This window comes from Amblyraja radiata, chromosome 29, assembly GCF_010909765.2.
Source record: "Amblyraja radiata isolate CabotCenter1 chromosome 29, sAmbRad1.1.pri, whole genome shotgun sequence".
Classification (NCBI taxonomy): Eukaryota; Metazoa; Chordata; class Chondrichthyes; order Rajiformes; family Rajidae; genus Amblyraja; species Amblyraja radiata.
The window spans coordinates 17,527,320-17,548,805 of NC_045984.1; the positions used below are offsets into that span (position 1 = coordinate 17,527,320).

General features: G+C 46.0%; 1 protein-coding gene across 1 annotated transcript in view; it reads left to right on the top strand.

Moving 5' to 3' along the window:
• Positions 1-21,486, top strand: part of palm (paralemmin) — a 137,227-nt gene that overhangs the window by 57,460 nt on the left and 58,281 nt on the right. Inside the window, exon 3 of the mRNA XM_033046709.1 lies at positions 11,093-11,173. Coding sequence (XP_032902600.1) covers positions 11,093-11,173 — 81 coding nt within the window. The remainder of the gene's footprint in view (positions 1-11,092; positions 11,174-21,486) is intronic.

A 21,486-nucleotide genomic window follows, 5' to 3' on the forward strand; every position in this document is an offset into this window, starting at 1 on the left:
GGGGAGAGGAGAGAGGACTCTCTCACTTCCACCATATTACAATTATCTTTGGTGCTGGATTTGAGGAGAGGGGAGAGAGGGAGAGGGAGGGAAGAGAGCGGAGGAGAGGAGTGGAGAGGAGAGGAATGGAGGGGAAAGAAATTGAGAGGTGAGGAGAGAAGAGGGGAGGAGAGGAGGAGATTTAAAGGGGACTTGAGCAACAAGTTTTTCACATAGAGGTTGGTAGGTTAATTATAGGAACTGCCTGAGGAAGCGATAAGGGAAGGTACAAATACCATGTTTAATAGACAATTGGAGAGATATGTGGATAGGAAAGGTTTAGAGGGATATGTGCCAAATAGAGGCGAATGGGTCTAGCTCAGATAAGCACCCTAGTTGGCATGGACAAGTTGGCCAAGGAGCTTGTTTCTATTCTGTATAATTCTATGGCTATAATGATATAAAACCCCAATGACACTGCCAGGACAATGTTAGACATGATTGACCACTAAAGCTGCTTTGATCTTGGCCTGGGCACCGTAGATTGCCTCAACACCTGTGGGAGGCAAGCACTCCAGTCCATGATCCCATGAACTGTGCCGGCAAACAGAGGCTGGTAGAGCCGGAGGGAGGGCCTTGCCAAGCTGGGTTCCATGGCCACTGAGGTAATACCTCAGAAGGTTGAGGGGGGATCTTATAGAAACTTACAACATTCTTAAGGGGTTGGACAGGCTAGATGCAGGAAGATTATTCCCGATGTTGGGGAAGTCCAGAACTAGGGGTCACAGTTTAAGGATAAGAGGGAAGTCTTTTAGGACCGAGATGAGAAAATCATTTTTTAGAGTGGTGAATCTGTGGAATTCTCAGCCACAGAATGTAGTTGAGGCCACAGTTCATTGGCTATATTTAAGAGGGAGTTAGATGTGGCCCTTGTGGCTAAAGGGATCAGGGGGTATGGAGAGAAGGCAGGGATGGGATACTGAGTTGAATTATCAGCCATGATCAGATTGAATGGCGGTGCAGGCTACTCCTGCACCTATTTTCTATGTTTCTATGTTTCTATGCCACTTTGCCGAATAGGCAAAGATCTAGTGGCAGCGTTGGTGAACTTCAGCGAGCATCAGAGAACCAACATGCCTACATGTCTAGTCACGGCCCCAGGACCCAGCACTTTACATCCAGTAAATTATTTAAGAAGCACCATCATCCTTGCAATATCCTCTTAAATCCCAAGGTTGCCAGCACGCTAGCTCAACTGAGTAAAGTTTATATTGCAAGAACAATTTAAATTGCTAATGTAATTAAAAGACTTGCTGGTGAGGACTGTGGCCCACGGTGGAAAGCTGTGCACAGGCAGCCGCTCTGTGAGACGGTTCCAAGAAAAGGCTATGGAGGAAATCCTCTCAGCTGCTCATTGTTTGTGTCTCTTGTGGGATTCTTTGAGTGAATTCCGGTCACATAAATCTTATCGTAGAACTCCGAACATCAATTGGTTGGTGTTGGCTTCCACTGGCTGACTGCAGAAAGGAAAATATATTTTACATCATTAATTCACACCTAATCGCTTTACGAGAAAAGAAAAAGTGATTTTATTTTTGCTTCCAAGGAACGCTGACTGCCTCTCAGTTTACTAATCCAGTAACGTTCTCCAAGATGGTCCATAACCAGAGAGACCCTGGCATCCTCTGTGGGAGGGGGGGGGGGGGGGGATTCATTAGTCTACTAGCCTTTTAATGCAAAAATATACCTTATTCATAAACGTTGTGATTGTAACAATAAGCGCTGCACAGTGGCACAGCAGGTAGTGCAACTGCCTCACAGCTCCAGGAACCCAGGCATTTAGGCAGACACCTGAATAGACAGGGATTTAAATAACATAGGATTTAAAGCGTGCAGTTTACATTGACGTCATGTTCGGCATGGACATTGTGGGCTGAAGGACCTGTTCCTATGCTGTACTGTTCTACGTCCATGTTCTATGACTCGCCCTAGAGGGCCTGTCCCACTTGCCGATTTTTTCGGCAACTGCCGGTGTCATTGACTGACGTATCAGGGTCGCCGAAAGATTTTGAACATTTCAAAATCCAGCGGCGGCAAAAAAAAGTTGCGACACTTGAGGTAACACCGCGGGCCAATGCGTCATCACGCCGCATCACACCGCAACTTTTTCGGTGACCTGATACGTCAGTTAATGATGCCGGCAGTCGCCGAAAAAATCGCCAAGTAGGACAAGCCCTTTAATGGACCAGTCGATCATTATTCAATCTTTCCTCTTCTGTGACTCCAGTCCCACTTCAAGGCAGTTGATTCTGACTTTTCCTCTGAAGTCACCAATCACTGCCTTCTCGTGCCCTAGCAACAGACAATGGCTGCGGGCTCTGAGGAAGGTGCCCACATCCTGAAAGCCTGATACCCTCTCCTCCCCCGAGCTGGGCATTGCCAGGTCCAGTGTCGCAGGACCAACAGCCAGGAAAGAATAGTTGGGCGCTGCCCTCTCATGGGCAGTTTGTGACAGGCAATGAATGCTGCCCTTGTCAATTCCATGAACTAATGAAAACAAATTAATTATTGGGCAGTACGATGGCGCAATAAATGCTTCCTAATGCTTACAGTGCCAGAGACCATGGTTCGATCCCGACTATGGGTGCTGTCTGTACGGAGTTTGCACGTTCTCTTCGTGACCGTGTGAGTTTTCTCCAAGATCGGTTTCCTCCCACACTCCAAAGACAGGTCTGCAGGTTAATTGGCTTGGTATTAATGTAAAATTATCTCTAGTGTGTGTAGATAGTGTTAATGTACGGGGATCGGTGTGGACTCGGTGGGCTGAAAGGCCTGTTTCCGTTCTGTATCTCTAAACTAAACTAAACTAAGTAGGTGAAATAAAATGACAGGTGCTAGAATCTAAAAGAAAATGAAATGCAAGTCAGGCAGCATCTGTGGAGAGAGAAACAAAGGGGCATTTCAAGTAGAAAAACTTCATAGGAACTGGAAATAGACAATAGACAATAGGTGCACGAGTAGGCCATTTGGACCTTTGAGCCAGCACCGCCATTCAATGTGATCATGGCTGATCATCCCCGATCAGTACCCCGTTCCTGCCTTCTCCCCATATCCCCTGACTCCGCTATTTTTAAGAGCCCTATCTAGGTCTCTCTTGAAATGTGAGAAAACAAGTTAGATTTAAATTGCAGAGAGAGTGGGGAAGAGATGGATAGGAGAAAGGGAAGATATATATCGCTGATAGGATGAGGCTGATGTTGTCATGGTGATACACCCCACCTGGTCAGCGGCCATTTTATCCATCCCTTCTCCTGTCCTCTCTGCAATTAAAACCAACTTGTTTTCTCTGCTTCCCAGTTCTTGCAAAGAGTCTTCATCCCAAAACCTTTGCTCTGTTTCACTTTTCACAGATCAGGGTTAATTCTTGAGCTCAGGTTCACATTCAGCCCAATCCCCTGATTTGTTGTTTCACTAAGAACTCAAAGACCTATTGTTCTCAGGCTTGGGTGGACTCCAGAAATGGACACCCACTACTCCCTGCCGTAGAACATTGCCAAGATTCACAACCGTCTGAGTGAATACATTCCTCTCCAGACTAAGACTGGCCAAAGACTCCAGCCAGAGGAAGCCGCCCTTCAGGATTCACTCTGCTGAGTCCTTTTAAAGTTTTAAATACAGGATTAACTTTCCCTCAACTCTCCAGACAAAGAGATCAGCCCCATCTTGTACAATCTCTCCTCTTAGATCAAGCCTATTGTTCCAGGGATAGTATGAACAAATCCACATTGCTCTGCCTCTGTGGCAGGAGTGTTCTCCCCAAAATACAACAAATGAATGGTCAGGCCTGAGGGAGTATTCAGGAGCACAGGGACCTCAGTGTACAAAGAGCAGAGGGACCCTAGTATACAATGAGCAGGGAGACCTCATTGCACAAGGAGCGGCGGGATCTCTGAGTACAAGGAGCATAGGGACCTCAGTGTACCAATCCAAGATGGCGCTCAACCCAGACGACTCTTTATGCGCTAGTCACAGAAGTGGATCTTCAATCACGCATTACAATTGCTCCACTCTTTTAAATCTCTACTCCCTTTATTCTGTATCAGTACGCTGTGAATGACTCGATTGTAATCATGTATTGTTTTCCGCTGACTGGTTAGCACGCAACAAAACCTTTTCACTGTACCTTGGTGCACATGACAATAAACTAAACTCAAACTCAATCTCAGTGTACAAGAAGCATAGGAACCTCAGTGTACAAGGAACAGGGGGATCTCTGTGTACAAGGGGCAAGGGGACTCAGCATACAAAGACAAGGAGGGCCTCAGTGTAAAAGTGCAAGGATCCCTGAAGGTGGCCTCACGGGTGGATAAGGTGGTGAAAAATCCATATGAGGGAAGTTGCCTTCAGTTGTTAGACCTTAAACTATGGGATCGGGAAGCTTACAGTACAGTTTCATAAAACATTAGTTTATAGGAAATTGTAGCTGGAATAGTGTGTAACGTTCTGGTCACGGCACTACGGGAAGTTTGCAGCTGCTCTGGGGAGGGCACAGAGGAGGATATTGCCTTAGATGCTAACTGCTCATCGCAGACAGGGAAACAGAGATAGGCCTGCATGATGCAATGTTTCAATGAGTCAGCATTCCTGATCAGCGTTAATCAAGGTTAAGACCAAGCAATCTATCCACTGGCAAACATTAGCATGACTGATAACCCCACTCAACAGAATTACTTTGTTTCTGGCACCATCTCCTCCATCCATTTTGTGTGCCTGCGCCTAACAAAGTAATCGGTAAGAGTGGAAGGTCACCCCACACAATGATACTATATTTGTGTGCATAATAAGCAATAAAATAATAAGCTGGCTGTGAGTGCAGGGGGAGGCAGGACTTTAGTCTTCTTGAGTCTTGCTATCTCTCACGGCTTTGCTCAGCTGTGGGTCAATTATCGGGCAGGTCTATCGTACTTTATTCCAGGGAGCAGAGTGGGAGAGCAGTGGCCTGCTGCCTTGTGGGATGTCCATCTGCAGACGGTGATAGAGTGCAGACAGCTACAGGCTGTGCAATGTACCAACCCCCCCCCCCCCCCCTTTCCAATCCGTACCCATGCACTCCACAATGTGCGCGTCCTCCACGGTTCCCTTCCTGCCGGAGGGTGAGCTTGAGTGGGTGGCCCAGGGGCAGGTGCATGACACCTGGGGATATTAATTACCAAAAATTGGTGGAGTTGTGAATGATGAAGACGCCCGTTAAAGAGTAGAGCAGAATATAGATCAGTTGTTAACGGTGGGCAGCGAAATAGCACGTGGGGTTTAATCTGGGATGATATGAGGTGTTGAACTTTGAGAGGTCAAATGTAAGAGGAAAATATACAGTAAATGGCAGATCCTTAGACACATTGATGTACAGAGGGATCTTGGGGTTCAAGTTCATAGCTGCCTGAAATTGGTGAAACAAATAGAGTGGGAAAGAAGGCATGCAGCATACTTGCCTCCATCTTTTGGGGAATTAAGTATAAAAGCTATTGTTAACGTACAAGTGGGAAGAATGGGGAGATACAAGGCCGGGTAACTACATGGTGAGCATCTGTTAGGAGGTGCATTCGTTCAGGCCAGCTGGTTGAAAGGACGCCAGAGTTTGCTGAACTCGAGGTTTAGTTGACATGACTCAGGTTTAGTCTCTGATCTGAAATAGCAACTGCTTCAAAAAAAAAAAGTTAAATGTCCTGATCAGTTCTTCTCTACACGTGTCCGTGCGGGGAATCTCTGCCCTATGAGGATCCCAGTTACTGTTGAATTCTTGCAAATTGACATGCAATTGTTTTTCCTGGGCTCTGTCTTGCCGATTTTCCCATAACATGAAACCGTTTATCCCACCAGCTTAAGGGAACAGACCCCTGCCAACCGGTGATAACACAATCAAGGGTTCATACAGCCTTGTCTCATTCCTTCTAAGACCCTGAAGTGGCTCTCATTTGGAGCAACAAACACCTAAATCTCCTTTCAGGATTCACTCAGCCTGACACAATTTCTGCATTTGTTTTAATAGCAAAAAAAAACATGGCACAACAGCACAATTAAGTTATATACAAGGTCACAGTCAACGTGTGAAAACTAGACAGAGCATCTCCACTACAGTCAAGGATCTCTTCTAAAGTTCATCTTATGATCCATGTCAGTCTTTCATGATGAATGCAGCTGAAAAGTCTCTGCTGTTCCCATTTCCATCCGTAGACCTCTTTCCTGTTCACCTTTTAGTTCTAAGTAAGACCTTGGTTTCCTCTGATTGTGTGCAGTACTCGCTGGAGTTTCCTCTGAATTATCTATTGCTAATTTATGGAAACATTTTTATTTAACTCTTTTTTGTCTTTGTTTATGAGCACAAAGCAATTCTTAGCATTTTCCAGCTTTCTTCTTCACCCCCACCACCTACAATCAGTCTGCAGAAAGGTCTTGACCCGAAACGTCACCTATCCATGTTCTCCAGAGATGCGACCTGACCTCCGGAATTACTCCAGAACTCAGTTCTTTTTGTTTTGTATCATTCACATTTTCCTCTTCCATAAGAAAATTGTACGGTCTCAATATGTGCCATTTCATTCTTGACAAATTCTCATTTATATCTCTATCAAGTTAGGGTCAACTAACTACTGTTTCATTACCTTAGTTACAATTTGGATTCAATTGCAGATTTTCGGCTGAATGGTTTTTGATAGATGATAGAACAATTATAGAAAAATTGTCATCACCGCAGTATGCAAGTTTGGAAAATCCTGTACCTATTAAAAAAAACTTGTGTTCTAAACTGGTGATGAGGGGCCCATTTGTTCAGAGAGCAGCTAATTTGCCATTTCTGTCATCATCCTAGTAAACCTTACCACAGAATCCCCAGCATCTCTGTTGTAGTCGAGACCAGAACTGGCTGCAGGCTTGTGGTCCTGGCCTCTCCTTCCATTCACTCCCACACTTGGGTTGGTAAAATACCGAGCCTCAGTCCCAGAGGAGATTTTTATTTCTTCTTCTCCTGAGATCTCCTTTCAAGCTTAAGTTTGGTGGAATTTACCAGAGTTACTTCTACAGGATATCCCCTGTCCAGTGCCACTTGTTGGACTGTATAGTATTGTATTGTTTATTATTGTCACATTTACGATTATACAGTGAAAAGCTTTGTTTGTGTGCTATCCGGTCAAACCAAATCATTCTATACATGAGTCCAATCAAGCCATGCACAAGTACAACAGGCAGTGTAAAGTGAAAATGACCAGAGTGCAGAATATAGTGTTACAGCATTATAGAAATCCTAGTAGATTTACAAATGGAATACAGATTTAAAATAGTGGAACGATTGTAGTGGATCATAGTAGATCCTCTCCTGGGACCAACACGCTAATAGTCACCAGGCTAATAGTTGCAAAGGTCTACCTTGTGGCTGTTTTTGATATCAAACCTAGAGACCCAAGGACAATGTTCTGAGGCATCATTGCCATACTTGGCCCAACTCGCCCCCAAAAGAGGTTTTAAATTCCGTCCTCCTGACCAACCTGAACGCTCGGCCAACATGCACACAGCTGCTCAGAGTGAATTAATGTTGGAGCAAGGGTTTTCAAAAGCTCCGAATTTACATTTAGCAAGAAAATTAATTATTGTACGGGTGCCCTTTCAGAACCCGACATAGAGACAAAGTGTCAATTTGGCTTTGGGACAGTTCCTGAGCCATTTGGTCATAAGCTGCGACACCTGGCTCCTTCTCTGGACCTTCCTCATGACCCAGGCCCCTGGCAGAGATGGGATTTGTATGGATCTACTCTGCATGACCAGATCCCTGAATGTTGCACTGAACCTCAATAACCAAACATTGGTACTGTGCTTAGTTACAGAAGGCACTTCCTACTCATGCAACTATTAAATACTCTTTCATCTGCAGTGACATTAAAGGACAAAGGTGCTGAAGGTGCTTTATAGTTAATTGAAACAACTGGGGCAGGAGGGGAAGGGGAGTGGAATGGTTAGGAAAGAAGATCACCTAGAATAATGCTGTCTATCTATTGAAATATTATAACGTTTAGTAACATGCTCATGTTTCTTTCAAAGTTAACTTCCAACAGTAATGGACACCAATTCTATACTTCAGCGTTCTTCTGAGTTTTAAAATATTGAGGAGCTCTCAATTCAATAGTTTCTATCAACTCTCATGAATCAGATCTATGGTGTTGAGAGAATTTCAACACTGGATTATTGTCATCACACCAGCTAATGCGGTTGGAATTGATGCAGCGGTGTTTTAAAGCTTTGATTTTGCAGTGCCGTATCTGTTATTCAGGTGGTCCAGGTTCCCTCTCAGCCAGTGGTTCCATGGTCAGGACACTCACTCTGCAAAAAAGAACTATTGTCCTCACAGCTGAACCAGAGACCCAAGTTCAATCCTGACCTTGTGTACTGCCTGTGTGAAGTTTGCACGTTCTCCCTATAACCGCATGGATTTACCCGGGTGCTCCCTTTCCCTCTCACGTCCCAAAGACGTGCGGATTCATAGGTTAATTGGCCTCTGTAAAAATAGTCTGTAGTGTGTCGGAGGTGGATGAGAAAGTTGAATAACATAGAACTAGTGTGAACGGGTGATTGATAGTCGGCAGGGACTCGGTGGGCCAAAGGGACTGGTTCTATGCTATGTCGCTGAACTCTGAAAGCTCAATCTCCTCAGAGGTTTTTTTTTCCTGCCTCCCTATGGAACCATAGGAACCCGAAGAAGCCATTCAGCCCCTCAGGTCTGTCCTGTCATTCTGTCAGAGAATAGCTGGGCAGGATTTCAGGCCATTTATTCTTTGTTTCCCTTAACCGACAGATTCTATGACTTCACTCTCAAGAACATTGTCATCTCCGAGCCTCCATGTCCTATGGTTGGATTCACTTACGGATTTTCAACACTCCGTGGATGGAACAATGTCTGCCCTGAATTTTAAAAGTATCCATACTTCCTCTAACTCCCTCCACCTGGGGAATTTATTTTCTGCACTTGCTTTTTACCATGAGAACCACCTCACCGACATTACTCATCCCCCTTGAATGGTCCAGTAACATAAATCAGTTTTATGTGTCCTGTATGAACTTAACCCTTTGCATCCCAGAGTCATTGGCAACAAGTCTGGACATTGGTCTCCAGAGACTCTGAGACCTTCCATGCTGTGCCAGACCAAGCATGGAGCTCTGTGTGAGTCCCGCACTTTGGGCCCAACTTGGTTCAGCCTGACTTCCTCCTCTTGGACTCCTGCCCTGTTGAGAAAGGCGAATGTTTCATTCCGCTTTCAGGTTGTTTCTGCTGCCAGCCACCGCCACATCTCGACTCCTCCACAATTCCTCGTTTCTCACTGACTGAAAAATATTTTAAAGCATTTTTTATCCAAATCTTGATCGGCCACTTCCTTTGCTGTAAAAAAAAAGGAAGGGGTGGGGTGCAGTGAGGAGGTGATTTTATTCACTCCTCTCAACAGGAAAGTGTATGCAATTTATGCAAAACTAATCACGCTTGCTCTCAGCCTCTGCTACCACCTGCATTAAGGTCTACATTATTAGAGAGGTGTTGCATAGAAACAAGCCCTTCAGCCCACCAAGTCTGCAAGAGCAGCAAGGACTAATCCTATATTAACCCTTTTTTATTCCACCTGCACTTTGATCACCTTTCCCCAGATTCTACATATCAGGGTAGTTTACAGTAGACAAATAACATGCCCCTGTCCCACTTAGGAAACCTGAACGGAAACCTCTGGAGACTTTGCGCCCCACCCAAGGTTTCCGTGCGGTTCCCGGAGGTTGCAGGTGGTTGCCGGAGGTTGCAGGTAGTGGAAGCAGGTAGGGAGACTGACAAAAACCTCAGAGAACCGCACGGAAACCTTGGGTGGGGCGCAAAGTCTCCAGAGGTTTCCATTCAGGTTTCCTAAGTGGGACAGGGGGCATTAGTAACCTACACATCTTTGGGATGTTGGAGCAAAACAGAGACCCAGAGGAAACCCTCGTAGGAAGGTGTAAAGTGTATTGGTTTATTATCGTCCCGTGTACCGAGATCAGTGAAAAATATTGTTTGCATGCTGCACGTTCAGATTAGACTGTCCATGAGTACAGTCAAGCCATTACACAAGTACACCGGACAGAGGCCCCACTCAATAGGCAACATCTTAACCTGATCTAAGCGGCAACTTGGCTCCTAGCACATTATCGGGACCACGGCTTCTATGGTTTGAAGGACACACCACTCTGTTGGCAGGCAGGAAACTCTTATCAGGATAAGGAGGGAGGGGAAGGGCAGACGTGTGTGACCTCTGTTACCAATTCCTTGCTGTTTGTGAAGAGCAGCCCTAACTCCACATTGCCGGTGAGGCAGCTACTGAGCCCTGGGAATTTGAACACACATGAGCTGCCCACCTACCTCCCACAACTCGCTAACGTAATTGAGGATCCCAGGCCAAACTAGCCTAGCCTTGAACTGACAATACCTGGAGTAATGAAAGAGGGAACCTCACATCTGCCCAGTATTATGGAGTACTTGCCCCAATCAGCATCAAGGTTGCTGAAGTGGAGATGGTCGTTCCTTGGCATATATATCACCAATAATCAGTCCTGGACCAACCTCATTGAAGCTATGGCCAAGCACACCAACACCTCCTCTTCCTCAGAAGTCTTAGGAAGTTCAATATGTCTCCAATGACTCTTAACAACTTCTCCAGATGAACCTTACAAAGCATCCTATCAAGATTCATTACAGCTCGTCCAGGAACAGCTATTCCCAAGACCACAGGAAATTGCAGGGAGTTGTGGCTGTAGCCCAGTCCATCACACAAACCAGCCTGTTCCCCATCAACTCCGTCTGCACTTCACACTGCCAATGTTGTGCAGTTTGCTCTGGATCTCTTCATCAAGTAGTATCTAGAAACACTGCATAACCCAATCTATATACTTGAGCAATTTATCCATTCAGTAAACCTCCATTATTAGAACTTCCATCAAACGCAAAGGCACCCAATTTAGTTTGCTACTTTGCTGGCGGAGAGGTGGGGTGGGCAGATCTCGAGGAAGGGGAAGGAAAGTTGCTCCAAACTAATCGGTTCCTATCCCTTGTCCCCAGGAGAAGAGGAAGCGGCAGGTGGAGATCGAGAACATGAAGCGGGAGCTGGAGGATGAGCGCCGGCAGCTGCAACACCTGAAGGTAAGTCTCCCGGCACAGACTCAAGACACCCACACCCACCAGGCCCACCCGGCCTGACCTTCTCATAAAAGAACTGGCGTATCCCAGGCATCAGTCTGGTGAAGATAGACACAAAATGCTGGAACAACTCAGCAGGACAGGCAGCATCTCTGGGGAGAAGGACTGGGTGACGTTTCGGGTCAAGACTGAAGTCTGAAGAAGGTTCTCGACCCAAAACATCACCCATTCCTTCGCACCAGAGATGCTGCCTGTCCAACTGAGTCATTCCAGCATTTTGTGTCTATCTTCAGTGTAAACCAGCATCTGCAGTTCCTCCCTACACATCAGTTTGGTGAATGTTGCTGCTCTGCCTGCACACCAACTAAATTCATTTGTTTCAAAAATAAACCTTTATTCATTAAAAATATATACTGGAAGTACAACAGAATGAGTGCATGTGTCTCTATTCATGTTCATTTTACCATTTAACAATGCATCAATGCCACTTATTTCTCCTCTGTGAAGCGTTCGAGAGACACGTACCCTTGTAGCCTGGAATGTGCCATTTGTAACATTCATTCACAGTTAAAAATACCCAATGACTTGGCCTTCACAGCCGTCTGTGGCAATGAATTCCACAGATTCAGTCACTCCGTACACTGGAAGATTGATAAGCTGCGGCCATAGCAAAGTGGATCTTTGAGCGAGCTGATCTTCCTGCAGCAGTTGACTCGGTGTGTGTGCCTGGTATCTGATCGTTGGCCAAGGAGTTGTGCAGCTGCTCAGGACCAACCTCAACAAGTAAATCCTTCCTTAAGTAAGGAGACTTAAACTGTGTGCCGTACCGGTGTGTGGTCTCACTGTACAACTGCAGTCTAATGTCTTTCATAAGTTCATGATTCATAGGAGCAGAATGAGGTCATTCGGCCCACTGAGTCTACTCCGCCATTCAGTCATGGCGGATCTATCCTTCTCTCTCGACCATTCTCCTGTCTTCTCCCTCTAACCCCTGACATACTTACTAATCAAGAACCTGTCAAGCTCCGTCTTAAAAATACCCAATGACTTAGCCTTCACAGCCGTCTGTGGCAATGAATTCCACAGATTCACCACCTTTTGACTAAAGAAATTCCTCATCTCTTTTCCAAAGGTACGTCCTTTTATTCTGAGGCTGTGCCCTCTAATGCTCGACTCTCCCACTGGTGGAAACATACATCCTCTCCACATCCACTCTATCCAGGCCTTTCACTATTCTGGAAGTTTCAATGAGGTCCCCCTACATTCTTCTAAACTCCCTATTACAATGAATGCTGGGGAAGGGCTTGTTCAGCTTGCAATGGGTTAACCAGGAGAGGAAGTCATCACAGCCCAATTAGATGGCCCAGGCCGGGAGATGTATTCCACAGTTAAAACTGATCCCCTAATAGATAGTAGACCTTGACAGATGGGTTTCCACTGGGACAATTTACAAGGACATTTTCTCTGCACATTATGGTAGGTTTCCGCTACCTGAATGTTCGTCAATGGAAAAAACATGTCAGCTTGCTTGAGTGGGAAAGAGTGGGCTTGGCTGGAGTTGGCAGGTGTGTGGAAAACAATTGAATAGCTTGACTCTAGTAAACCCGTGGCTTGTGATGGTTATCTAGGGATATTTACAACTTTACAATCGGTGCCTATGTTCCAACGGTTAACTCGAACGACCGTGGTAATCTTGAGCAGTGGGAATAACAGCTCAGATGCACACTCTGCAGGTTAATATTTGTTGGCAATGAACGGAGAAGCTGCACCAGGCAACGCACGAGTTTAGTTTAATGAGTTTAAAAGGTCTCCAAATTCACTGCATGATTTCCAGGAGGGATTATAGCAGTTGGAGAACTTGTGGTACTGAGAACCAGAACTTCCTGATTCACACTCCCAGAACGGACAACAGAATATCGCCTTTGATGTGTGTGTATGCGTGGGTGTGCGTGCATGTGTGTGCGTGTGTGTGTGTATGCGTGTGTTTAGACGTGCTGAGATGTGTAACAGGGTGCATTAGCATGAACCACAATACAAGTCAGGCAGCATTTACTGACTGACTCGCCAACATTGCCGACCAACAACTGGCCAACCCCATCTTTTGCGATCCCTCTTCACCTCCCGTAGACACCCACAATATTCAGATCCAGTGATCGATGTTCGCCAACACTTTAAACTCCACCACAGCTGGTCAAATTCAATTCCAATAACTCTCAACGTGCCAACCTGCTGTTTATTATTAACTCCCTTTGTCAGATGTCAAGCTGACAGGGAAGGCAAGCTGCAATCTTTCCATGAGATGCCACATGTGGTCATTGGAATGGACCTACATTGATACACGTTGAATTGAATCCTCTCAGAGGGCTAGATAGACAAGCCACCAGCCATTGCTTCCTCAAAGCGTTGACAGGATTGCCACCTCCCCTCAATAAGACAGGATAATCCCAATCACTGAAGCTCCTTCCCCAGTCAGGTTCTAAATTACACTAGACCAACAGTTATACTACATCCATGTTGGCACGCTGCCCTCCAAGCTTCAATCACACCATAAGATCATCGGGGCAGACATGCTTGCAAAAGCTGGCACCAGGACTCAGAATAATGCCCCACACAAGGAAATTAGTGCTGTGTTAATAGGTCAACGATGATCTAATTGAATGGCAGAACAGGAACGTGGAGCCAAATAGCCTACTCCTGCTTTGACTTCACCCATGACCCAGACTGATTCCTGGGATGTCAGGACTGTCTTATGAAGAAAGACTGGATAGACTTGGTTTATACTCTCTAGAATTTAGGAGATTGAGAGGGGATCTTATAGAAACTTACAAAATTCTTAAGGGGTTGGACAGGCTAGATGCAGGAAGATTGCTCCCGATGTTGGGGAAGTCCAGGACAAGGGGTCACAGCTTAAGGATAAGGGGGAAATCCTTTAAAACCGAGATGAGAAGAACTTTTTTCACACAGAGAGTGGTGAATCTCTGGAACTCCCTGCCACAGAGGGTAGTCGAGGCCAGTTCATTGGCTATATTTAAGAGGGAGTTAGATGTGGCCCTTGTGGCTAAGGGGATCAGAGGGTATGGAGAGAAGGCAGGTACGGGATACTGAGTTGGATGATCAGCCATGATCATATTGAATGGTGGTGCAGGCTCGAAGGGCCGAATGGCCTACTCCTGCACCTAATTTCTATGTTTCTATGTTTCTATGACCCAGTCTCTAGCTAATACACTTACCCAGCATATCAGGCTGTCAAACCATCGACAATCCCTGTAAACATCACAATGCTTTAAACAATAAAATACCTAAAACTCTTAAAACTCAAAACTTTTAAACACTCACAAGCAATTTAAAACCTGGATGAGTTGGCTACTGGCAGCCACTGTACTTGAGGAATCAGTGGGGAAGTGGGGCTGGGGTGGTGGGGGGGATGATCAGCCATGGGCCTCAGGGGGAGAGGGAGAGCAGCCACAGCCTCCCCGGAGTTCAGACCCTGACACCAGGCAGGAAACAACTGCAAACAGCTGGCCTCAGCTTTAGGATCCATGTGGAAGTTGCTTGGGTTTAGACAGGATAATATTGGGGACTCCGTCAAGACTCGGGCACAATATGTGGCCCAGAGATGATCCGTCAGCTCTGGGGACCTTCCGGCAAATGGGTCTGTCCACACACAGGGCTGTACATCTCTCTTCAGTGACCATTGGCACATTGTGAGATCACGTGATCAGCGGCCCTGAGGCTGATGATGTCACATATTCTGTTTAGCAACCGGTTGGCATGGAAACCCTTGGAGACATCTCACCTGGTGGTGGGAGGTGATCTCAGATCAATCCCCTCCCAAAAAAGCAGGACATGGATGAGGAACATCGCCAGGGTTTTATGTTAACCACCAAGGAGCAAGGGCAGTTTGAAGCTGGATTTATTCGCACCAGATTTAGGAGTTTGCAGTGGGACCTTGTAGGGGTTTATAAAATGATGAGAGGCAAAGATGGGATAGGTGGTCCTTTTCTCAAGGCAAGAGAGCCTAGAACTTGAGGCATTCGTTTAAGTTGAGAGGTCAGAAATGTAAAGAGGGGCAGGTTTACACACAGTGGGTGGTGGGTATCTGGAACGAACTGCCGGAGGAGTTGGTAGAGGTGGCTACAATGACAATGTGTAAAAGGAATTTGGGCAGGTAGTTAGATAGGAAGGGTTTAGAGGGGTACAGGCCAAATGCAGGCAAACAGAATTAGAGTGTCTCAGGACTAAACAGTTATGAGAAAGGATGACCTAGTTCAGTTAAAAACCAATTGGTTGGAAAGTGGGTTTTTAATGCATTCACAGCTCATTAGATGAGACAGAGTCAACAACTTGTGTGGGACTGGAGTCACGTGTGGGGTAAACGGTTTCTTTCCATCCCTGTGAGACACCAGTGAGCAGCTGCATCTTCATAACAATTGAGTCCGTGGCTGGTAACATTCCCAGAGTTGAGGAATGGAATGCAAAGCCTTGAACAGCGAAGGCCCTTTTTGAACTCATGTTCCTTGTAAAACACAACCTACTGGAGGGTGTAAGGTCACGACGGCGGCTCCAGTGTAGTCAGTGGCATCTTTGGAACGTGTTTTGTCTTTTGTTTCTCATTCTGACAGAGGCAGAGGCTTCCCAGTATAAGGTCTGCACTGGGTCATGTGTATCCTGCTGCTTATACTCTTGGCACAAGGTTCCTGAGGTCTTCATAGGCTCCCCCTGCCCCCAACCCTCCCCCCCCCCCCCCCCCCCTCCCCCCAAGCTCAATGATCAGACCACTTTCACTGTACGATTGCGCTCAGCTGTCTGTGTCACAGTAAGGCCTTTATAAGTCAAAGATTCTGAGAACAGTCCGACAGATCTGAAGGGAAGTGAGAACCAGCAGCACCCTGGTGATTAAAATCGAATAATGAAGAAAGAAATGGCAGATTTATGTTTTGGGCGTGGGCTGTTCATTGCCTCATAACCGCCCGGCCTCCTTGCCTTCTCGTTTTCTGGAACCCTGAGGTAGTCAAGGTTACAGAGCTGCAACCACGACTGAAAGAAAATCACTTCACACTGAGTGATTCCTGTAGATCCGTCTGATGATGGGAAACCAGGATGTCCAGGCTCAGCCAAGAAACATCCGGATGGTGCTGCTCCATCAGCAGTGGCCCCCATCCTGCTCAGTGGTGTTTGAAATGATTAAAGCAGCTCATCTCACCTCACACATGGAGCATAGAACAGGTCAGTAAGGAAACACACCCTTCGGCCCTCGTCTTCGATCCCTGCTTAGCTGATGTCCGTTCAAATAGGAGATGGGACAGCACAGTGGCGCAGCGGTAGAGTTGCTGCCTTACAGCGCTAGAGACCAAGGATCAATCCAAGACTATGGACCCTGTGATCGTCTGGGTTTTCTCTGGGTGCTCCGGTTTCCTCCCACATTCCAAAGAGGTATACCATTGTGGGTTAATTGGCTTTGGTAAAATTGTAAATTGTCCCTAGAGTGTAGGATAATGCTAGTGTAGGTGATCGCTGGTCGGTATGGACTTGGTAGGCCGAAGGGCCTGTTTCATCGCTATTCTTGCTATTGAGGGAGCGCAACGTAGGTTCACCAGGTTAATTTCCGGGATGGCGATACTGATATATGATGAAAGAATGGATTAACTGGCATTTAGAAGGATGAGAAGGGATCTTATAGAAACATATAAAATTCTTAAGGGATTGGACGGGCAAAATGTTCCCGATTTTGGGGGAGTCCAGAACCAGGTGTCACAGTTTAAGAATAAGGGGTAGGCCATTTAGGACTGAGATGAGGAAAAACTTTTTCACCCAGAGAGTTATGAACCCATGGAATTCTCTGCACAGAAGGCAGTGGAGGCCAATTCACTGGATGTTTTCAAGAGAAGATTTATATCTAACTCTCAGGGCTAATGGAATCAAGGGATATGGGGAGAAAACAGGAATGGGGTATTGATTATGGATGATCAGCCATGATCATGTTGTATGGTGGTGCTGGCTCGAAGGGCCGTATGGCATACTCCTGCACCAATTTTCTATGTTTCTATGTCTCTAAACTCTAAAGGGAGAAATAAGTTGTTATTGAGGTGTTACGAGAGAGCTCAGTAACCCGAGCAGTGGATGTTTGCCCACGATTGGGGCAACCATACCTGAAGAGTCGATGGAATAGGTGGATTCCATCAACTAAGAATAAGGAGTAAGCCATTTAGAACGGAGACGAGGAAACACTTTTTCTCACAGAGAGTGGTGAGTCTGTGGAATTCTCTGCCTCAGATGGCGGTGGAGGCAGGTTCTCTGGATGCTTTCAAGAGAGAGCTAGATAAGGCTCTTTAAAATAGCGGAGTCAGGGGATATGGGGAGAAGGCAGGAACAGGCAGGAACAACACCTATTATCTATTGTCTATTACCTCAGCCGATGTGAAAGCAAGTCCCGTCTGATAGTGACGAGATCCTTGAGCAGAATCTAGGAGGTTATTGGGCTACTGACTTTCACTAGACAACACCGGATGGATTGTAACAATGCAGGCATCCGCCTCATAGCCGTAACCACAGCCGTCTGGTTCAAAGATCTGGAGGTGTTCCGGAGATGTGATCATCAGCACGATCCCCGAGGCGTGACCTGCCCGGTTGGGTGGAAGCATCAGTCCATGTTCTGTGAAGGCCATGTGTGGCCATACGCCAGCTTCACTTCATCTCCTTCCTGCCAACCACAGCAAACAAAGGCTGTTGAGGGGCCGAGATGACATTGTGCAAAGCCGCTCAAGCTACATGTTCTTCAATCTGTAATGTGCAGCTTCTGGAAATGTTGTTGTGCTCTTAAATTGCAATTGCCCAGAATCAAGGTTGTGTGGCAAAGCATCCTATACCTTTGTCACCATGCTGCTGGGACAATGAAATGATCTTCCAAGGGCTACAGATCTCAAAGCTAATGTCCTACTACCAAAGACATCACTTCCCCCTGGAATTCCTGACAGAGAAGGAATCTGCAGACTCTCCAGCAATCCTGCAGTTATAGAATCTAGAACTAGTCAGTATGATGGTCTGCCATAAACCTTTGAGAAGAGGAGAAATTTCCTTATCCAAGGGGTGGTGAATCCCTGGATCTCTGCGCCTCAGGCCACTGCAGATGGTTATTCACTGAGAGTGCCCAAGATACTGTAAATCGACTGTTGTAGTCAATACACTCCTGACAGAGACAGGACATGATATTTAATGATGGAGCAAGCAGCAGAGATTCAGATTCAGATTCAGATTCAATTTTAATTGTCATTGTCAGTGTACAGTACAGAGACAACGAAATGCAAAGGCCTAGTATTCTATGCTTGCATTACCAACCAAAACTTGGGATGTCACATAAGGTGATATTAGGGCAGTGACAGAAACACTTGTTCAGAGACAGAGAATTGTAAAGTATGTAAGAGAGATGGAAAGATTAGAGAAGGGAAATCCAGTGCAAGGACTAACAGCAATGGGACCAGATGAATTGGAGGTGGAAGAGGCCTGGACCAGTTGCTGGGACAGTGTGACATTGAAATTACAGTGGGCATTGAAATTCATTCAGGCCATTCCAAAGTGTTGAACTTCACAACAATTAGACCAGGTTTGTAACTTGTTTACCTTTTATGTGGAATTTTAAACAACCATAAAGATAAACTAATTAAGATTCTCTCATATCCACGAACAAAACTTGCATTTTTGCAAGGGGTCATTGCAATTTAGTGTGTGGTAACTTATGAAACGTAATGGGCTTTAACTTTCCAGTGGAGGTTCTTAGTCTGGTGAAGGTTTACCAGCCACATGGGAATGGAGCTATTGTATGTTTAGGAGCCTGTTTACTGTCCCAGAATAGCTCCAGCAGTTTTGACCTTGGGTGTTTAAGTATAATCAGATGATATCAATGCACACGCAGCTTTTCATGAGCTAGTGATTTGTAAACAAAGCTCAATAGAAATGGCAGAGAATGGTTAACGGCAGGTCGGGTGATTTTTGAGGTGAAAATGTTTTGAGGGATTCCAGGATAAATGAGAAGCTTGTCTACCAGGCATTCCTGTGCTGTTGGCTTCAGTGGCTCGGCTGGTATTTGATGCCCACCTTGTAATTTTCATGAAGAGCAGCACAGTGGCACAGTGGTCGAGCTACTGCTTTACAGCACCAGAGACCCGGGTTCGATCCTGACTAAGTGTGCTGTCTGTATGGAGTTTGCATATTCTCCCCATGACCTGCATGGCCTTTCTCCTAGATCTTCGGTTTCCTCCCACACTCCAAAGACGTACAGGTTTGTCGGTCAATTGGCTTGGTATAAATGTAAATTGTCTCTAGTGTGCATAGGTTTGTGTTAGGATCACCAGTCAGTACAGACACGGTGGGCAGAAGGGCCTTTTTTTTGTGCACTGTATCTCTAAACTAAATTAAACTGCTGAAGACCAAAGGGTGACTGTAGGTGCTGATACATAGGGAGTTCCAGGGTTTGGCATTGCACTGGTGAAGGATGAGCCATATGACAGGCACTTGTAAACAGGGGAAGGAGAGCAAATGGGCATTGGGCCCAAATTGACAGTCGGATTGGGTGTGTGAGGAGCCACTCTACTCTATAGGGTGAGTGTGGATTTAAGGGCTATTCTATTACGGAGTGAGGAGTTTTTACTGGGGCGGAGGGTTGTGTGAATACAGGGCAACCCTACAGCGATATGTGCTGTGGCCAAATGTTTGTGTATCCCGGCTGGCACTACAGCCCGTTCGTTCCAAGTGTTTGTGATGGTCGGTGTTGATGGATGAGGGCGCGACGGATATGTGGCAGTGGGTACGTGTTTTACGAGGGAGAAGCCCGTTCCAAGCCCAACACGGGAGGAATGTCCGGCCGATTTGAACAGCAATCATCTGCAGCTCACAACATGAACAAAAGCCAAACAACAGCTGCTTCATATCACTGAGACTTTCCCGCTGCTCCCGAATTATCTCTTCCACATTCCATCCTTCTATCTGCTGGGAGTTTGTTGTTCTGGGCTTATTTATCTAAGCTTGTGCTGATAAGCCCACCCTGAGCTATTAATGGTGGGATGACGTTTATTTACATTAGCTAACAGATCACAATTCAGGCCCACGGGTACAAAATATCAAGCAATTTCATACACGTGGGAAACCTCTAAAGCCAATTGCATTTGTTTTTCCACAGTCTTCTCCATTGCCTCAGGATTTGCTCACCCAGACTTTTTTGTGGATCACACCAACAAACTGTCATGTCCTCCAGTTGTAAAGGGTCAAGTAAACTCCTTCAACTTGTGCTCATTTTTAGAGGAGCCCAGGGAATGTTTGTGCAGGAATGAACTGCAGATGCTGGTTTAAACCGAAGATAGATGCAAAATGCTGGAGTAATTCAGCGGGACAGGCAGCAGCTCTGGAGAGAAGGGATGGGTGACGTTTCGGGTCTGCAGAAGGGTCTCATAGAAACATAGAAAATAGGTGCAGGAGTAGGCCATTCGGCCCTTCGAGCATGCACCGCCATTCACTATGATCATGGCTGATCATCCAACTTAGTATCCCATACCTGCCTTCTCTCCATACCCCCTGATCCCTTTAGCCACAAGGACCACATCTAACTCCCTCTTAAATATAGCCAATGAACTGGCCTCAACTACCTTCTGTGGCAGAGAATTCCACAGATTCACCACTGTGTGTAAAAAATGTTTTTCTCATCTCAGTCCTAAAAGATTTCCCCCTTATCCTTAAACTGTGACCCCTTGTTCTGGACTTCCCCAACATCGGGAATAATCTTCCTGCATCTAGCCTGTCCAACCCCTTAAGAATTTTGTAAGTTTCTATAAGACCCCCCCTCAATCTTCTAAATTCTAGCGAGTACAAGCCGAGTCTATCAGTCTTTCTTCATATGGAAGTCCTGCCATCCCAGGACTTTACATTAGCTATCAGAGCACAATTCAGGCCCACAGGTACAAAATATCAAGCAATTTAATACACATGGGAAACCTCTAAAGCCAATTGCATTTGTTTTTCCACAGTCTCGACCCAAAACGTCACCCATTCCTTCTGTCCAGAGATGCTGCCTGTCCCGCTGAGTTACTCTAGCATTTTGTGTCTATCCAGGAAACACTCGGCCTGCTTTTAAAGGGTATTTTACATCAAGGAATTCTGAATTTAAGAAGAGCTTGGCATGTGGATGCAATGGAAGCACAGATGCTTCAGAGATGATGTGAGCACCATAGTCAGTGATGGACAATAAAGTGGGAACACTCATCCTGTAGTTCTCAAAGGGGCATCGGCCATGGCTGGGTCTTGTCTTGCACAGGCTAAAGCAGGCACAG